Source organism: Trematomus bernacchii, unplaced genomic scaffold (assembly GCF_902827165.1).
Source record: "Trematomus bernacchii unplaced genomic scaffold, fTreBer1.1, whole genome shotgun sequence".
In the NCBI taxonomy this organism is placed as follows: domain Eukaryota; kingdom Metazoa; phylum Chordata; class Actinopteri; order Perciformes; family Nototheniidae; genus Trematomus; species Trematomus bernacchii.
The window spans coordinates 13666578-13688162 of NW_022987564.1; the positions used below are offsets into that span (position 1 = coordinate 13666578).

Sequence of the window (21585 nt, forward strand, 5' to 3'; positions counted from 1 at the left end):
ATAAATTGATGATGGTCCGGGTAACAGCTGTTTTGTATGGCGACAGACACATGTGCTTTTAAGTGCAGTTAAAATACCAATAATATCAACAGTGAGTGGCCATTATTCACATTGACAGCAGAGATTGAGTTTTTCAACAGAGATAAATAGAATACATTGTATTTTTCTAATAGACTGACAGACAACATTTTTATGATGAGCTTTTGCGCACAGCACGTCTCCTTTCTAGACTATTTTCAATACATCTCATCTAAAAATAGTTTCAAGCTGTGAGATGGAAAGCAGACAAAGCAATAAAAGAGTCAGCAAACAGAGGGGAGGATATGAAAAAGCTTCTTCTTTTGTTATCTGTGATGTGTCTTTCTTCTCTTTCTCTCTTCATTAGCAGTACAGAATTTCAAGTCGAAACATCTCGAAGCCCTTCTGCTGTGCCTGTTCCTTTTCTCCTTTTAGCCACTCCCTTTCTCCCGGTTTACCTACTAACACAGTGCTTTTAGGGACACCAAGGGAATTTCCTTCAGTTCATCCCGTTTTTTGCTTCATCTCCTTCAGATTGCTTTTCACAACGATGGCGTTCATTTCTGAGGAGCCAACTTAACCGTACCTAATGTGATGCCAGGTTCAGTGTTTATTCCCCAACTGTTGTTTGTTTTCACAGTGAAGTTTCTCTCAGGGATAATGTCTACCCTAAGTGATCCACAATATATATAGAGGGAAAAAAGTGGGCAGCGATACGGATACTTCACCAGGACATCTTTTACAGAACCTATGCACAGAATGAGAGCACACAAACACACAATGGTTGTGTTAATTGGTCATCCGTTTACAATTGTGGGTCGGCAAGAGATGAAGAGGAAGAATTAGGGACGGAGAGGAGTATTGTTGTGTATAGTCATTATGTTGCAACTACTGAAAGTTCTCAGTAAGGCAGAGGCTCAGCACAAGCACAAATAGTACTCATGGGAGAAAATACACACTTAGGTACAATGAAGGACCTAAGATAACACGAACAGTAGATAGACTAAGTTTGCATGTAGGAGTGGATTAGAAACTTTACTTTTTACTGTAAGGGTAGGGTAGGTTTCCCTTAAAGCCAATAAGCACACACATGAAAATGTCTATTAATCACGTATAATGCAGAGATTATCTCGTGTAACAACGCTTTAAGGAAAGCCAGCCAAGGCAAATGTTAAATCTTGGGTCTGAATTGGTGTTGGAAGGGCTTGGCTGAGTGGAAGGGAGTGATTCTGAGAGGAGTGTGGGAGTAATAGCGTGAGAGGGCTCATGAAGGTCTTTCTGGAAAGGTCAGAAATGAATGGAGACGGGACGCCTGCAATGGAAACTATTGGTCCGATTCCAGGAAGCTGTAAGGAGTATTTGGACTGCGAGTCAGAGCTTGTGGGAGCTTCTCAGGAGTGGCTTGGAAGAAGATTTTTTTCCCCAGATCGGATAAAGATGAAGACCAAAGGTGATAGAGAGCTGAGATTGTTCCTGGAAGAAGTCTGGCGATCACATATTGGGAAGATGTTCTGGGGCCAAGGCGGTGGATGTCCTCGTTCTCTTTTTTTTGACTGGGTAGTCCTCCTCCGTCAGTTTATGGTGAAGATGGAGTGCACTCCAGAGAAGCTGCAGAAGAAGAATACAGAACATTAATGAGAGAAAATAACAGAAAGGATAGTTGGGGGGTTTGAAACGGAGAAACAATGCTCCTGACAGACAGAGAAAGAGGTTGAGAAAAATCAGAAATGGCAAGAAAGAGAAAAATAAGATCGAAACAGGAGCGCAAAAAGAGAAACAATGAAAACCATCACAGAGAGAGCAGGGAGGAAGGGGGGGGAGCAAAACCCCAACCGAGCCGAGTGACGTAGATGAGAGAGGAAATTAAGAAGTTGAGATCAAACAGGAAAAGAAAGAGAAAGGGCCGAGATAACAAGCATGGGCACAGTGAGGCATAAAAATGGATCAGGGGGATGGAATTAGAAAAATAGAAGAGAGAGGGGAGATAAGAGAGACAGGATAAAAGGGAGAAGGAGGGAGGGAGAGGGGTGAGGACGAATAAAAAGAGAGGGGACATAATTATAAAATGTCAGGGAAAAAAAATCAATGCAGGAAGCATCATTGTGCTTGCAAGCGCCGTACAGAGGGACAACGCTGTGTCCATTAAACACACACACACACACACACACACACACACACACACACACACACACACACACACACACACACACACACACACACACACACACACACACACACACACACACACACACACACACACACACACACACACACACACACACACACACACACACACACACACACACACACACACACAGAGAATGAGTCAGGCAGATGAAGCGGAGAGAGACAAGTGACATTTAGAGCTCAGTCGGAGCATGTGATGACAAGGCACAAAGATACATGCCAACCCCGACCATGTGTGTGTGTTGGTGTGTGTGTGGATTCAGTGTTTGATGGCAGAAAACTGATTTTATATATTATTCCTTCAAGACTACACAAGGTGAGAATTAATTTGGAAGTTTTGAAACTTGATTCAGTAAAAGTCCAGAATTTTGAACAGTAGAGCAGAAGAACTATCAGCTGAAATGTACGTATGGTGTCAAAGTAAATATTTCTGAACAAAAATGGCACCTGTGAAGGAAAGGGACAAACTATTTCAGGTCAATGGAGTTTAAAGTTTGGTAAGGATCGTTGTCACCCCTAAAAAAAAGTATAAAAATTGTGATATCTTGAGTTTTTTCCATCCAACCTGACCTGATGATGTTGTGGGGCAAATGCTGAATTATTATTATAAAAAAATAGATAGATAATATAAATAACCATAAAACAGGAATACTTGAAATACCTCAATGTGCATATGGACGATACTTAAACACTGCTTGGCTATTACACACACAAACAATCGGTCATGTAAATTCAACCATGTAATGTTAATCATCAGTATTGACTAACACCGAAATGCAATAAGCTACTTCTGTTCAAGAGCGTGTAAACACCATGTTAGAGCGCGCACGCACGCACGCACGCACGCACGCACGCACACACACACACACACACACACACACACACACACACACACACACACACACACACACACACACACACACACACACACACACACACACACACACACACACACACACACACACACACACACACACACACACACACACACACACACACACACACACACACACACACACACACACACACACACACACACACACACACACACACACACACACACACACACACACACACACACACACACACACACACACACACACACACACACACACACACACACACACACACACACACACACACACACACACACACACACACAGTTAACAGTATTAGTGCCAGGGCTTATCAGTGCAGAGGGACCACACACACCACAAAAGGCTGAAATTCATTACAGACGTAGGTGGGCCTTGACAAGCTGTCAGCGTGTTCGAAAGATTCCTCAAATCCCCCTCCCCTGTCTCCGGAGTACGCTGAGAATACTCAGAGCCCTGCTTTCTGCTTCCTCACACACACACGTTATGCACACACACACACACACACACACGTGCACACAGGAATGTCTCCAGGTCTACATCTTCATTTCAAGGACAGTTTGCATTGTCATTGCACCATCATAGAAACACAGGAAACTGTTCTGAGTCTTAATGTCATGGGTAGTTTACATTCGCCTCTCTGCATCACACACATTATTCAGAGGCACTGCTGAACAGAGAGTGGGGCTAGAGGTGCAGTTCAATGACATACTTTGTGTTTCAAATTTCACTATGCTTCAATTTGCTGCCACACACACAAACTCTGTGTCCCTTACACACACGCAAACACATAAAGACACATCATTACCATGCTCCGCACCTCAATACAAAGGATAGTTTACAGTTATGGGTGTGGTTTGGATAATCAAAGAGATTATTGTTGCCATAAAACAATGCAAAACAATAAAAGTGTTAGTGCTTCCACAACATTTATGCAAACATATTTTCCAAGCTGTAGAACAAATATGAATATGATTATCCTTCAGCTAGCACTGTTTCATTTTTCAAAGACGGAAAAAGGGCAAATTTGCTCTAGAAAACTCTTTTCTTTAACATAATTACTATAATCTGCCAAACCTAAATTAAACAGGCCAGAGTTTGAATGCCTCCCTGACATGAGTGTGGTATCTGTGTGTGTGTGTTCCAGTGTCTGACAGAGAATTACAATTTCAGCATGTTTCTGTGGTGTGTAATTGCATGTGTGTGTTTGAATGAAAGGCACAGAACACTTGTTTTTTCCCCAGTTATTAAACCACACACACACACACACACACACACACACACACACACACACACACACACACACACACACACACACACACACACACACACACACACACACACACACACACACACACACACACACACACACACACACACACACACACACACACACACACACACACACACACACACACACACACACACACACACACACACACACACACACACACACACACACACACACACACACACACACACACACACACACACACACACACACACACACACACACTTCTTGTTTAATCTGAGCACACCTTGGCGTGCAGATGCCTCTTCCACCTTCTGATCTCTGCTGTGTGTGCCACATGTCTTTTAGTAAAAACACGGAGGAAGACGTGTATATGCCCAGATTCTGTCCATGCAGCTTTAAAGGTGTTCAACAGGGTGCATGTACCTGCTGAGGATCCCGGACAAAGTAACTGCTGACAACCTTTACATGTGTTTTAAACGGATAATGTCTGCCATATATATTTGACTTCTAGTCAACAAATGCCAAACCAACATGCTGCTAAGACCTGCTTGTACAGCCAAAGCCGTACTGTGAGAACATATGATTGGTTTTGGTATTAGTATGGGATTTGATGACAATAAGAAATAACGCTTTCATTGGAAACCTTCCTGTATTGGAAAAAAAGAACACAGGACACAATAAAAACCCTGGCCTTTCGAAAATTGGACGATGAAGACGGTCAACACAGACTTATCTTAAAAAGTTATCAACCTAGAATGTGGCTTGACAATATTTACTCTTGTTTGCGAGGCAGAAAGTCCTAATTTGTATATGTGGTGATTCGTCTGTTAGCCCTAGCTGCCAGAAACAGAGTTCACACACAGAAAAACAGACACGCCTCATGACCACTAATCACCACCAACAAGTCAGAAATGTACAAAATAGATTATCAGAAAAAAAACATTACTCAGTCAGCCAACAGCTCCAAGACCTTTTGGTTTGTCGTTTTTTAATAATGAAGAATAAGTATTGTTCCAGGTTATAGCCTGAGTGAGGAAAAGTGTTTTACGCAGTTTAAGAAAGATCGAAGAGGTGAAAGATGCAAAAAAGAAAAAGATTGTTGAATTCATGAATGGTAAATCTTAGGGGAAGATTGTGGTTATGGGAAAAGACCCTATTCTTAAGGTTTTCTTGTACTGAATATTGGCATTGGACATACTTTGTGAGATGTGGAATCACTCAACATGCACAGAGGGTTATTGGGATGGATGTACAGATGCAAAGTCAACCTATTTCAAAAGTATTAAGCATGAGCCTCAACATTTGACAGAGCAATAAAGGCAAAAATGAAAATATAACCCATAAAATGACACCAGGGACCTGGGATACACAATCTTACTGGCAATGATCACCTTGTTTCATGAAGGTTAACTTCACCAAGCTAATCGCCTCATGGAAGAACGCTTGTTATCGATTCATAGATTGATTTATGTATAGTCGACTGTCCGTCTGGTTCAAAAGCGTCCAGCAGAGGTTGTTGAAACTGAGGGGTCATTGAGTACAGATACATCACAAATTAATCTAAATGAAAGGTCGATGACTTATGATGGGACACTGATGCAAAAAGCACACATTATATATGTTGAGTTCTGAGTCTCTGTGGTGTTCAGATAAGGTTCAGAGTGCCTCGTCTCCCAGCGTGTGTTCAAAATAGGTCATCTTATTCTGCGGATCCGAGCGAGCGCGCCTGCTTCTTCTCCTGCCCTGATTTCTACAACATAAACAACTGACGGGAAGTTTTCCCCCCTCTCGCTCTCTCCATCTCTTTAAAGCCTGCGCCTCTCATCAACGTAACCCAGTGAGGTTAAGTAAATAAGTTTATTTTATGCATAGCAAGAGCCTGAGGAATGGGGCTTCTGAAAGTGCTTGAATTTTGCTATTCCAGTTGTGTGTCAAGTTGGGTTTGTTTGCGACTGTGCCTTTTCCAGTGGCACCTGCCAACACATACCCTGACACACACACATACACACTCACACACACACTCAGATCTTGCCTCCATGCCTTAGCTTCGTTTAGTTGCTCAGCAGGGGACCCTCAAACCGAGCTCGGTAACATTTCTTTACTGAGCTGCTCTATCATGCAGGACATTTCTCCAGGCACTGAGCTGTCACGGCCTTCAGGGCTTTGAGATGGCGATGCAAAGGAGAAAAAAGCGGAACAGTAAAAACAAGGCACTCATTTATTGCGGCGCATATATGCTGATGTCAGCATGTTTCTACAGTGTGTTCTTGTTTGCAAGTCTACGTGGGTGAAAGCTCAGTTTGCACAAGTGGACATTTCAGGAGAGAAGCCTTCAGATGGTTCATGGTCTTAAATTACAATGCTGACATTACTGATGCAATTTGCTCAAGGATTTAGCAATATTTGTGGTGGTTAATGGTTTCAAAACATGGCAAGAGTATTTTGTCATGATAAATCATGAGGAAAAGCTACGGAATTTTATATTTCAGCTCTTACTTGCTGTTAACTGAAAAAAGCAACACTGAACAGCTTACTACCTATTGTAGAAATAGTGATGGACATTAGAAAATAAAGGAATTGGTCAAACTTTTAGCAAATATACATATTTGCTTTCTTTTAGAGAGGTTGAATCTGCACCATGGTTTTTGTTTTGTGTTAAAGGTCACCTATTATGCAAAATCCACTTTTTCATGTCTCTTCTACATAAACATGTGTCCCCTCTGTGGAAAGAGATTCTGAAAGTTTCAGGAAAAAAGATTGGCTAACTTTTTGTCCTGATCCATTTATATAAAAACCTGTCTGAAAATGAGCTGATCAGATTTTGGCCACTTTATGATGTCATAACGATTTTTTGGCTTGTGTAACCATTAGCCAATAACCAACCAAGGTAACCCCCCCCTTATCACCTGAATCTCCTCCTAGAGCACCATTGGGTTCTTTTTAACCAAATATCTCTCAGAGGGGCGTGGGGAGGGGCTCCTTATTTTCATCTAAAGTAACAGACAGAGAATTAGCACTTTTGAAACAGCGCTGAAACAGAGGGGTTTATGGGATGCTACAATGATCTGTTTGGTATTTGGAGCCAAACACTTCAGAGACATGTTTTGTATATATCTGAGACCTATAATATATTGATGAAAAACAGTATAATAGGGGACCTTTAATAATGACCTGGTAGGTGGTAATTGTGACCTTTTTACGCCTCTATTTAATGTTTTTGCTCAGCTAAGCTAACAGGATCAATGATTTCATATTAACTGCTAAGATTTGAGAGTGGTTCATCTTGTTTATTTTTAGGCAAGAAAGCGGAATAATGAATTTTCCGAAATTCTGTAATTTATACTTGTAAGAGATTGGTGGGCATTGTTTGTGTATTCTATGCTAGCTTTGGGTGATGATGGTAAAAGACAAAGTCTGAGAATTTAATCTTATTTTAGTCCAAAAAAACGATGAAACTGTTCAGTAAAGACAGCTGACATGAAGATATTTAGTCAATTTTACTCATCAGATTCAATGTCAATCAAGATTAGCCAAAATATCACCTCCTTTCCTTGCTACCAAGCCCTGTTGTTTGTATTGTTCTTTAGTAAGTTACTCTAAGTCCTATTTTTTAAACATTTAATTGTCTAATTTTTTCATCAACAATATTGCATGATGTACATACTGTAGAAACCTTGCTCAATGATGTCTGTAGCGTCTCGTCATCCTCTTGCTGACAAACTGTTTCAGTCATAGGTTTTGCTAACAACATTATTTTAAATGATTTAGATGCAACCCTAGGTATTTCAATATAGCATTTAAATATATCATGTTATATATCCATATTGCCAACTCCTAGGCTACACTTTTTTAAATTCTCAACTGTATAACATTACATTGCATTTAGTTGACGCTTTTATCCAAAGCGACTTACAATAAGTGCATTCAACCAAAAAGATACAAACTTGAAGAAAACAGAATCATATAAGTACATCAGGTTTCATAGAGCCAAAACATTTCAAGTGTTACTCAACTGGCTTTAGATAAGCCAGTCCTTTATTAGTATATAAGTGCTTTGTTAGAAATTGTATTGCTCGAAGTGGAGTCGAAAGAGATGAGTTTTCAGTCTGCGCCGGAAGATGTGTAAGCTTTCTGCTGTCCTGATGTCAATGGGGAGCTCATTCCACCATTTTGGAGCCAGGATAGCAAACCGACGTGTTTTTGCTGATGGCTGTGATAACACATCGAGGAAAAGAGTGAGAGAGGGTGGAGTGACACAGAGCCAAGAGACACAGTAAAAGAAGACAAGGTAAAGACATGTGGACACGCTGAGTGAAAACACTCTGAACTGCCCCAGCTCTGTACTGCTGACACTGATAAATACCTGAGGAGTGGTACACAGTCGAGAGCCTGGCTACTTCCTCATTAACCTTGTGAAACCACAGCCACTTCAGGTGATAAACGACATCTCATTATGTGCTATTAAACACAAAAGGTTCTCCCATAAGAAACCGTGACTTCTTAGAGAAACGTTCCCTCTGCCTGACAACATTCTCCCTTAGGGACCTAGAAAAAATCTTCTATGAAAGATTTGTTTGCAAGTTACAGAATGACCCACTGTAGCCTAATATCCTCTGACTGCTGCTTCTTTGCGTGTCACTTACATGTTTACCCTGCCTGTCTGGTTCAAAGTCTGTTATTGTTTATTACAATAGAACTCAGTGGAGTCCCAGTAGAAGGCTCAGTGATAAGCAAAATACTCTGACACAGAAAGGAGGCTTTTACCATATGAAAGGCAGGGGAGAAAAGAAGGAGAAAAACGAAGAGAGGAAACGGATAAAGCGAGAAAAGATAAAGGTGCTGGGATTGGAGGATGTGTATATGAGAGGAGAGGGAGAGAGGGAGAGAGGGGAGAGAGACAGGGGTGGGCGGGAGGGGGAGATAAAGGCAGAGCTGTATTCCCTGATGTGGCGTCTGTGTGTTGGCTCTTCACAGCTCCTGCTCCAAGGATTACTGCATTTACACTTCAGCTTAAAAATAGCCCCCGTGATAATTTATTTAGCTGGAGCACGCCATCCGGCATTGTGTTCCCAGAGAATTGTTATTTTTCCCTGTCTATGAGATTCTTCCACTCCCTCACTTTCTCTCCCTCAATTTCAGACCATATTCTCTTTATATCTTTTTCTCTTAATCTTTCTCTCCCTAAGAAACTCGCCTCCTCTATAATAATCACAAACATACAAGTGGCTATTTTTACATGCACAAACCTGACTGCTGGGTATATTCCTGTCATAATCATATGACTGCCAAGTTGGTTACCTGACCCTGAATACACCATAACAAAAATATTTTGTTGTGAAACAGGTGATAATTTCTTGGATTTGCGCAGACGTCTGGTCTTAAAGGTGGGGTAGGTAATTTTGGAGAAACCGGCTCGAGATCGCTAGAATTTGAAAATACACAACCGGAAAAAATCTGCCACTTCCTTACAGAGCCCCTCCTCCAACACACACGAACGCGCACATGACCAATGAGGGCACGAGATAAGTTTGTGCACAGATGGAAGGCTGACAGGCAGGTAGGCCATCCAGTTATTTTAGCCGGGCCGGCTAAAATGATTGGTCGTGCTTTTTACAGTACTACGGCTTCCACAGATGACATTTTTTTATGGATTTATTGTCAAAGCATTTAATATATTCATTGCTATCGGGATGTTAAGAGCATTCCATGGAATATAACAAAAAGTGTTTCTGAAATAAATTACATACCCCACCTTTAACTTAGCATCATATAAAAAAATGAAAATAGTAATCTTGTTATTAGAATAAACCAGATTTTCCAATCTAGGGCCAAATATATTGAACTCGGTGTATGTTCACAGCGTAGACCAAAAAAACAAAGATGTGGTCCACTCTTTTTGTTAATATTTATAAGCCTGTTTGTATGTTTAGTTATTTTAAAATGTGAAACTGGGCACAATGCATAAGGCTGATCTCCACTCCCACAGTTAACCACATTTCATGAAGCAATCTTCAAGCCTTTCATTTAAATATAGTATGATAAAGGGCACTTGAACAAACAATCGCTATTTCAAACATTTATCAACATTTAATACTGGGTTTGAGTTGATTTCTTTACTTGGACTCATCACTTATTCTCCAACACATCCATCAGAATAAATATATTCAAGGATATAAAGAGCATAACAGAAAATACTTCTGTCTGTTTATTATACATGACTGGTTATTGTAGCTCATACCCTACATTTATCACCGTGTTATCATCAGTAGCATCTCATCATCGTTGATCTCTAGAATAGCACAAAGCAGAATTCCCAACGAAGGATAAGTTGAAAATAACCATGGCCGGGAAATAAAGAATGTTCTTTCATTGGCATCTTATATGCTGCTGTGTAGTGTGCAATAACAAGATTATATTAATTATATTAGCTAATTACCAAAACAAATGATGTCTCCATTACATTATATAAGACTCAGCTCGCTATGGTATACTTAAAGTGTGACCACTCTCTTTATAAATACCCGTTTGTATGTGTGGGGTAGTGATGTACATTTGGCTCATGGTTACCTAGCATCACAGTATATTTTTATCCTTCTTATTCCAAAGTGTGTTATCAAAGTTAGATGTGTGGTTCCTTGAACATTATCCATGCAATGTAACCATCGCTAACAGACAGATTGAAATGAGCATTCACCACAAAATTCCTGATTCTACTTCACATTCCTAAGCCAATGATGAACCGCTCAAGTGAAGAAAGCAAGTCTTTTACCACAGTGTTATCCAATTTGCCCTTGGGATATGCTCGTGGAGTGTTCATTGAGCGTACTTGAAGAAGACGAGCCCCCTCAAGACGCTCAGCTGATACGGCGGCCTATCAAGAGTGGGACAGGGCATGTTCAAAGTCAACAGCACTTAAACATAAGATACGAGAGGCCTTCAAAGAGCGGAGACAAAAAGGCTTGGTTGCTATTTTGGAACGGAGAGCTTCAGTAGCTGAGGTTAAAGGGGATCATCAGTCTTCGTGGCACAGCGAATCTCATTTTCCGCTGAAATATGATGACTCGACAGCAGCGAGGACTGCAGTGATGTCGCAGGGAAGTGGGGCTCGCAAAAAGGAAGGGGTCTCAATGCATTCCACTCAGCGGTTTCCCTTTTCCAACCCTGAGAGCTGTTGGTGAATAATGAAGACCTCACATGGCTCCATTGGCCCGGAAACACTGACAACTCTTGTTTCCCTTTGTTAGTGTAAAAAGTCGAAGGACATTTATCATTTGTTAGCACTTGAAATTCTTAGATTTTTTTAAACAATTGTGCCCTTGATTCTGAAAAGAGAAGAACAATGGCAGGTTACTAATTTCTAGCAAGCAACATATTAAATATCTGATTATTTCAAGCCGTATAGCTAATCAAGCTAGCCAATCAAGCTAACATTAGATTCTTGGGTTGCTTGAAAACACAGTCGGAGATTAATTGTGTTAGCTGACTTGAATGAGATGAATGATATCATAAAATTGTGTTTTGATTATGCACTTGATGGCTTTGTTGATGGTCTGAATAAGTAACACAAATGTGCTAAGACGGTCAGACATTTTTTGCCAAGTTGGAGTAGGTTAATAGGACTTTAAATAACACTGAAGAACAGGTGTAGGCTATAGGTGGTACGTTTGTTAGCCTGATATGCAAAATGTTGCAGCTTTAGCAGTTAAACACGCATTTAATCCGTTCTTTACACCTTGTTTCTCTTAACAATGTTCTTAATGTTTGGAAAAAACATGACCCTTCATGAACCAACATGTGGACAATTGAAAAGCTTGCAGGCTAATTGGCGTCAGAAAGGCCAGCCGAACAAGTTGTACTAGAAATAGATGAGTAATGTATTATACTGCACTAATTATATTTTTAAAGTGAGAAGAACATGAGAGCTGGGAATGGGGTGGGCATTCCCTTCTTATGTGGGAAAGCTTTGAAATAGACAAAGGGCATGATGCAAAGGTTGCCTGATTTTGAGTGACTCATTCTAAGCCAATTATACTCGTACAGTATGAGAAACAAATGTATCTGGGTTGTTTTAAAGCATGACATATCCCTTACTGCACATTTTGCATGCATATTGTGTTTTAACCATCTTTTATTTAATGTGATCACAAACCTTTACATGGAAAAGAGCCGTCACTTTTACAAAACAATAAAATGAATTGCAAACTGATGAAATAGCAAACCCTAGACATTTTCTTTGTGTTTTCCTCAATTTCCATTTAATCTAAGTCATGCATCTGTTCTGTCCCCGAAGGGCACCATTTGCACTGAGGGCAACATATTCAGTGACAAATTAAAGAAGCAGCTCTCAGAATTGAGAGGCACTTTTGCAAAGGTGCAGTCTTGAAAATATACGTTCTCTCTGTGCAGGGGATGTATTAAAGTAGGAACGAGGCCCTCACATTTCTCTTTGGGGAGACACTGTGTACATTCAGCAAATAAACCTGGGTGGAACGCCTTCCTTTCAGCGACATAAACAATCACCATGAAGAGAACATTTCATTTTCCTCTCTACTGAAAACTTTTGGAAAACACTTTAATTCCCTTTGAGTGGCTCTGGGATTTCAAGTTTAAACTAATTTGCTTGTCTGGTAATTAAATAAGAAATCAATTCTGCAAACAATTAGTTCCGCCGGTGCATGCAAGCTATTAGTACTTGTTCAAGGGTTTGTGAGTGTTGTTTTGTGTGTGTACATTCTCCTTTGTATGCACACGGGTTCAGGCACATTTCTTACTGTGTTTGTTACGTGGGTGTTGTGAGAAGGATTGCTTTTCTTTGAGAATGTTTGCACATTTGTTTTGTATGCGAAGCAGAAAGTGTAGAAACACCCCAACACCTCCTGGTTTTAGTTTGGATTGATTACAAGGCATGTCTTACATAAAGTAAGAATAACACAGAAACATGAGTTGACAATTACATAAATGAGCAGAATTGAGAGTCTGAGGTCCCAAAGACATACATAAAAGCAGTTAAAAAACATTTAGTTTAGACATTCCACATACTTGTACAAACATAATTCTTATAAAACAAGAAAGCTAAGGACCTGCATCTGCAGTGTCATCAAACATGCAGTCTTGATTTGCTTCGTAAGTTGAATATTGTGAAAAATGTGAATTTTGCAGAGAGAAAATTCAATTTATCTTTCTTGGGATGAATAAACATTTGATAACTTAAATCAGATGAAACTTATTTGGTATCTCATGTATGGAAATGTCTTACCTTGGATAAACTCACTGTCTGTAATGTGCAATGCTTTCTGAGAATGATTATGTGCGAGGTACATTTTGCCGTAGCCACTCTCACTCAAACTGCCTTATCTGACTCTGCTTTGGCTTTTCAATAGATTTCCCACAATGCATTTAAACAACCCCCAGACAACAGGAGTGAACTTGTTGCATTCAATTTGTGTGGGAGGAGAGTGCAATACAGATAATGATAGCAACAGCATAGTAACTAAAAAAAGAGGAGCATTATTATTACTCACACAACAGACAGGGTGTTTCGTGGCCGCAGTGCCACAAGATATGTTCTTTATTGACGGTAGTATCTGTTCACCCTGTATGACTGTTGAATGTCAGCACCAAATGCTACAAAAGTGCTTTTGCTCTCAACACTGCAACAATCTATATTTGTTATATAAATGATGAGAAAAGACTGTGTAAAGTAAAAGAGGGCATTTGTAATGACAAAAATCTCATCATATAATCTGAGTCTGATGCGGTTTCCTTCAGCTGGAAGAAACGTCTTCGCATCTTTCAACTTATTGTGTAGTTTTACGGCCCAAGACTTCACTGTTTTGGTTCACTCAGATTCTCATTAGTGCCTTTACAAAGAAAAAGATAGAAAAAACGTCCTCTCTTCACTATCTGCCCAGCACCGAACACCAGACAGGCACAATCAGTGACGAGCAGGTGAACATAGCGAAGCTTTTAACAGCTCATAAGACATATTTGTCTCTCACAAATTGGAAACCAAAAACGGGCTAAAAATAAGAATGAAAATCTGATTTGCATTGGAAAGGTTACTCCAAATTAACATTTAATAGATGTATAAAAAGCCAGACAAATTTGTCATTCAATGAACAATATCATATTATGTCAATGTCGTGCGCCCCAAGGCATATACAGAATTAGATTAAATATATGAATTTGAAGTCAAATGCCAAAAGGCCTACTGACTGGAGTGTGTGAGGCCTCCAAATCAGGTAGGAAAACCATGGGAAACAATGGCAAAACACAGCCTTTAGCTAACTTTTCATCTTTTAATATTATAATTCTGCAATATCTGCCAGAATCTGAAACTTGATACCCTCACTGGAGGTAAGAGTTAGTTTTCATATATGGGTAAGGCCTGGTACAGTCTCCATATGCTGACTCTGAAAATCTTCCTTTCATCCCTCACACCCTCTTCTCTTCAAAGTAAACCACTTGAAGTGATCCTGTATTCTGTGCACACCGCCGGCCCCTGCTGACTCTGTAGCATTAAACGTGTATTTACCAGCTGGGGGTGTGAATACATGACGAGGCTCCTGAATTCCCAGCAGGGCCATACCTGCCACCGCTACACCACATCGCCCTTGAGCTAGACACCTTAACCTTAGCACAGCACACAGTCAAGAATGCATTGCATCAACCCGGCTGTGCGTAAATGGCTATATTGTTAGTGTGGGGGGTGTGTAGGTCCCAGTGGATACAGAGGGGGGCATCTGCAGGCAATGCAGGAGTCATATAATGAATATTAATCAACATATGTGCTGTAGATCTAGGCAAAAGACTCTAGAGAGTGAAGTCAAGTATTACCTTGGGGGGATCTACCATATACATTCATTAGCCATCAACCCCGCCATATCTGCTGATGAAACAAGGCCCCGTGTCCCAGCATGCCCTCCAGTCAGAGCACAGCGGTTCGAGCTTTATGTGTGTGCACGTGTGTTCAATTCATACGCACATTACACCGCTTGCGATAACAGTGTTGCTACAGTGCGACAGGATAGCGATGCTCTCTCTGTGTGTGTCTTTGCCGAGGAACACTCATCTGTAGATAACACGCCCTACCTGTAGGTTTATAATACTACTGGGTCAACAGACATTGGATCTCAGAGGGTGGTTAATGTGGAGCAGAGATTGTGTCTGGCTCTCTGCTGGCAAGCATCAGCATTGTTTGCCACATGCACTAGGCACACTCTAGCTGAAGATGTGCAGAAACATATCCATTTGGAGATTGTGTTCAGACACATGACACACTTCAGATGTGATCTGTTTGGATTGCCACTTGATGAGCTTCAATATTAAGAGGGCCAGCTCTTTTTTTAATCAAAGAGCAGTTGTTTCTGTACTAGCCTGGTTTCAAACCTGTGAATTCTGCCTACATACATAGGCTTGTTTGATGCTAACAGATTATGGATGATGTTTTTAAAGCAATTTGGTTAGGAGGTATTTTGCAATTTATAATTACTCTTATTTTAGTGTTTTATACATAATTTTTCTCCAAAATTGTGAAAATAATGTAAATCACAATTTCGATACGCCCTATTTGGCTTCTTCAACAGTCTGACATTCGAAAATATTCACATTAAACACATGATTGAAACAATTAATCAATTATCAAAGATAGTACATTTCTGTTAATCAACTGAATAATGGTCTCATTATTTCAATGTTAAGATTCCATTAGAGCTCAGCTCACCATCTTTTGCATGAGATAAGATAGAGTTTAGAGAAGTATATCAGTGGAACTAATTACTGGAAAGTCAGTACATGGAAAGAATTGCACATGTTCAAATGTCCTGGATGAACCCATAACCTAAAAAAGCATTGGACCTATTAAATGTAGACAGACTACCTTTAAAATTGGGTTAGTGGGAGGCTGCAGAAGTTGTCGTCTACAGACTAAAGCGGGACTGTAGTAGACAGATGACTGTAGTGAGTACAGTCAGTGTTACATAAGTACACTACACACAGACTGGACTAAAGTGCTCCAGCACAGTTCTTGCTGCTTTTGCATTGAAGAGCAAGGCGTTAGATAGTTGTGATATTCATCTGTTTTCCATGCGACAATAGGCTCTTTTGTCTAAATAGATAACTGCAGTCATTTTGTACGGTGCAGTCTACTGGTGTAGGAGTATAACGGGCCACAGTTGTCAAGGAACTCGAAGGCAATGTGAGGCCTTTTTATTTATTCAAACCAAGACCGGTCTGTTTGGGAAGTGAAAGTGAAGAGAGGGAACATTTGCACAAATGATGACTAATCGTCAAACACCCCCCAAATAAACGTGTCACCTGTTTTCACCGCCTACTTGACACTGAGTAATCACACAGTGAGAGACATCTGCCATGTTACTGGATGGCAGCATTGCCTCCTACACCAACCCCAGCCAATTGGGGAGGGGAAAACTGGCTGCCACAGGAAGTACTCAGGGATTAGTACTGACCCCCTTTATCGCTGCAGGAAGCATCAGATGTTGCAGAAGGCTTTTTGGGCAAACAATTGAACAGTATTTCCAGAGATATCAATCATCCCTTCTTCTCTATTCCACAGTATTACGGGGCATGATAAGGAACTGTTAGTGTTTCTTGTCTTTATTTTGAATGTTATTGTAGAAAAATGTCAAGTATAAGCCCTCGCGGCCATACAGAAACACCTGCTGGGCACATATCATTTACTAACTGTTTGCCAAGAAGAAAAAGGAGGAAAAAGAGAGAGGACTTTGGAAGGAAAAACAACATCAGGACCAAGAAGAAGAAGTGCAAAACACTGATACAGATGGAAACAAGGGAGGCAGGAAGGACTGAGACACATGGGGAGGGATGTGAAAGAAAGTATGGATGGATAAAGAAGCGCTGTATATCATTTCAAAATGAGTTAAGCTAATGTGTGATCCAGATGGTTAGTGTAAAATTAAGCAACAAACGGATCACAAAAAAGGAATCAAAGAAAAGTGTTACAGCATCTATTTAGTGGAAATGTCTCCTCAACAATCTAGTACTCTATGTAGGTTAAAATAAACACTGCATAATTTACAAGTGCTATTTGACCCAGGTTTGCAGGAGAGGAAGCTCTATCAATTAGATCAGATGAAACTCAGGTAGGCTGGATATGAGCCAGTTCTCTAATGAAGGGCTATTATATATCCTTCTGTTAACAACCCTGGCTTCTCCGAGTGGAAGGGGCGAATCTAGGGAAAGCTGACTGAAGTACTGACAGAAATGCAAATCAGTTTTTTTCCTCAAGCACCCACTGTATGATAATCACTCCCTCTACTAGAAATGAGGTGCTATCAGAAAACGTGAGGATGCCTAATTGCTAACCTCAGGGGGAAGATAACCAAATGACAGGGGCCAGGAGCAGAAGAGTGTAAGAAGACAGGAAATAAGCAGATTACAGAAGAAATGGTTATTCTATTTTACTCCTTTGCAATTCCTAAGCATTAACTGGATTTCTTTTGGCACATTGGGGTAACGGAATACGTTTTGAACACAATGTTGAAATAAATCACCTAGAAAGAGTCGCATTTTGTCATGTAGCTAGCCACTTGATACACATTTATCAAATTCTCACTCTTCATTAAGCTTTTCTTTGATCTCCACCAACTCCTGAGAAAGATAAATGGCTCTTAAGATGTTCAGTTTGTCGCTACGTTCACTAACTTTGCATATCGGAGCTTGGTGATTATTGGAAAAAAGGTTAACTATAGTAGTGGAACTGAAGCAAAACCATAAAGTGGCTGGTTGTAAGAAGAAAACAATGAAAAGAAAGTAGATTCTGTAGATTTGTCACAGCGGATTACTAATTCGACCCATTGCTAATACAACTATAATGACAAGTGAAACTTTCATCTGTATTCATTTCACTTTTTGCCATTATGTTGCTATGATAAACAAAACAAATACCGACTTGCAATTGCAGATCTCTGCCAACCAAATCAAGTTGCAGTTTACAACAATGTCTGTCCAAAATCTCAATCATTTATCCTATTAGATATTTGTAGGACATTTTCATAATAGGCATATTGAGTTATGGCCAACAGCCGGTTTAATCAGGTCACAGTGACTAAGTTGACGTTGTGGCCAAATAGAAGACATTTCCTCCATAGATGATAAGACGGACAGATGTACGTGCCAAGGAAAGATAATGAGAACAAAGAACATTGCATTAACTAAAATGATTTCAAAGACAAAATAAGACAAGTTTAAGATATTGCCTCAGTATATTCCGCTAAGGTGTAGAGGGGAAGTGAGTAAACAGACTAAATTACCTTTGAGAATTTTAATCTGTGTGTTGAGGAATTATGATTTAATTAAAAATCTCAAACAAGCAAATCTAATTTGAATGTTATAAGGTGCTTTAGTGCTGCTGTGGTTTACAATTGCACTTTGTATTTTGCATTGGCAATTAGTGAAAACAGAAAAGTTGTTCATTTAGGCAAGGACCCTATATGTATATGCAATCATGCACCTATCCATGGCACAGTGTGTGTGTGAGTATGTGTGTGTGTGTGTGTGTGTGTGTGTGTGTGTGTGTGTGTGTGTGTGAGTATGTGTGTGTGACTGCGAGCCATGAGGCAGTATATGAAAGGCAGCAAGCTAACAACATATGCTTGAATGACTCTTTAAATGAATCATCTGTCTCAGGAAGAGACACAAGGCACAAAATCCACTCGGCCTGCTCTAGGCACAGACAGACGTAAAGACGATTGTGTGCTAAACCCACCGCCGTTAACAAAAAGGATTTCATTCTTCATTACCGGTGGAGGGGAAAATGAGTTTGTCTTCATGGATCAGCAGCCGCAAAGGCAAGCAGGTAGTGCGCCAACTACCTTCGAACCTCACTTTGACAACCAAATACAGCAGAACGGCTACAGAAATCAAACCGAATCAAAGGCCAATCTCACAGAGCACAAGGCCATGGCTGGCGAGCTAACTGTGAATCAGCTCGTTAGTCAGTTAGGGGGAGTTGATGGACAAATAAGGATTACAGCCATCGCCTCTTTATTCTCTTGTTCCGTTTAAGACTGCACTCATGTGATTGATGGCTGAATGCAGGCCTTCATTCGTAGGAGGTGAAAAGATGGGAGTTACAATGCCTGACAAAACGAGAACAAAAGAAGAAGAGATTCAAATAGAAGACGGGAGGAGATGTGTCAATCCATTGTTAGGCCTAGCAAGACATACAGAACATTGACGCTTGGTCGAATACATCAGTATGTATGTGGTGTTGGTGAAGAGTTCAAGAGTATGTCTTGTAGTCAATGTGTTGACTCCAATCTTAAATGTCACCATCCAACAGAATATGGAACAAAACTTATTACACGGCGAGCAATCAATGCTAAATTATATACAATTATTTTTCGGGGACGATACCTTCAAATATCGTTTTTTTAGGCAATTTCGTCACTAGGGGAATTTCAATAACGCCCAACCCTTATCTCTATGTATATGCATAGTCTGCATTTGCAGAAGAATAGAATGGACTAGATAAGGACTAGTTTACATTTGCAAGAGCCTCCCCTAAAGTTTTGTGTACTTTCTATCTCATTAAGGGCTTTTCCCTGCTACAGATGAACATTTGTTATCTCGGTAGTAGATAAAGGTATTATGACTCTAAATGAAGACATTCATTTGTCAAAAGGAGACAAGGTTTGGCTTATAACTCCCCATTTAGCGTTATCAATTGGCATCTCACCTCTCAGGCCTTCATTTTCTCCTAAAATCCTATCGAATTCTGTTTTATTTGTTCTTAGTCTATATATATTCAGTTTGCACTGTTGGATGAGCCTGTGACTTAAGTTTGTCATTGCCCTATCTACACTGTAGCTAATGTGCACAAGACAATAAAGCCTTGAATCTTGTACTGTCTTCCCTCTTTCCCCAACACCTGTTCCTCCTAATTCCCCCAGTTGTTGATTTTCACTAACACTCCGACTATGTCTTCATCATACCTTTCATTTACTTCCCCCCCTCTCCTCCCCCCCCGTTTCCTTTTTTTCCACCTCAAGCTTCCCCCTTCCCTCCCCGGGGTCTCCATTGTGGTTAAGACGAGTAGCTGGCAGGTAATTACTGTCACAGCCATAAGATCTTAATCAAGGTGTAGATGTGATAGAGTCACAAGTCTCTGTGACCGTTTAAGGATAATTTACGGCACACTTCTCACTACACCGCAGCAGAATGAACTGTAAACACTTGTAAGGGGTATGTACAAATGTGTGTGTGTAGAAAAAACATACACACACACACAATCTTGCCACTCTGCTCAAACCTGCAATTACACAAGGAGCCACTTCAGGCAATTTGGAAGCAACGGAGATAAACTAAGGTGCTTACATCATCAATACCGTGCCACACTTGCGGGAAAAAAGACGAAAGGAAATTAGTGTCGTTTGTCACATGTCAAGATTAAGAAGCGCTGACGTGAGTAAACTCCGTCTTTTATGTGATACCCATGGAGTCCTTCTTTGGGTGTATTTATGGCACGTTATCATGTGTAACCAGTGAAGTGGGGGAATACTCAGAGGATGTATGGCGAGCAAAAGAAACCATGGGATTGGGTTTGTTTCACATCACAGCTCAGCAAAGAGAGAATAGAGAGAAAAGCATTTTAGCAACTTCTTCTCTGTGCAGCAGCGTGGAAAACGAGACCAGACAAACTGCGGATTAGTGTACGTTCAGCTGTACTTCACCTGAGAGGCTCTACAAACAACACTGCCACAGACATCACGGATGTGCTATAAAATGTTTTCTGCTTAGCTGCAACGTATGAAGCCATTAAACTGCAGCTGATTGAACAAAGCTTTGAATTCTGTCTTGCTTTCCATCCCTCTCAGCACTGGAAACTCACATTGTTCCTATGTACCGGACTGTCACCCTCCCTGTTTGATATGCACGTGAAGTGATTCATGTGCATTGTGCAACCTACTTTCTTCAAGTTCATTCTTGACCTGGGAAACATCATTTAACAGAACGATTTCACCTGAATGCCTGTTATGGAGCCTTTTGATTATATCACATGAGCTTCATCAGCAGGTGGGTTACAGAATTGTAATCCTTTTTTTCCAAAGCACTTGGAAAGCCAACATGAGTGAGAGTCCTTGAAGTGCTCGGAAAACTAATGGGAAATTGAACATCAATAAATCCAAGATAAATGAGCAACTTCACATCATGTAACCTGATGGAAAGCTCTAAAAATGCTACTAGAAGGCCCTAGAGGTAAGTGTTTTC

At 40.4% G+C, this 21585-nt stretch overlaps 1 protein-coding gene across 1 annotated transcript in view; it reads right to left on the reverse strand.

Moving 5' to 3' along the window:
- Positions 1-1561: 1561 nt before the first annotated feature.
- The window catches only part of samd12 (sterile alpha motif domain containing 12), a 104810-nt gene continuing 84786 nt past the window's right edge, over positions 1562-21585 (reverse strand). Inside the window, exon 5 of the mRNA XM_034124371.1 lies at positions 1562-1626. Coding sequence (XP_033980262.1) covers positions 1595-1626 — 32 coding nt within the window. The 3' untranslated portion in view covers positions 1562-1594. The remainder of the gene's footprint in view (positions 1627-21585) is intronic.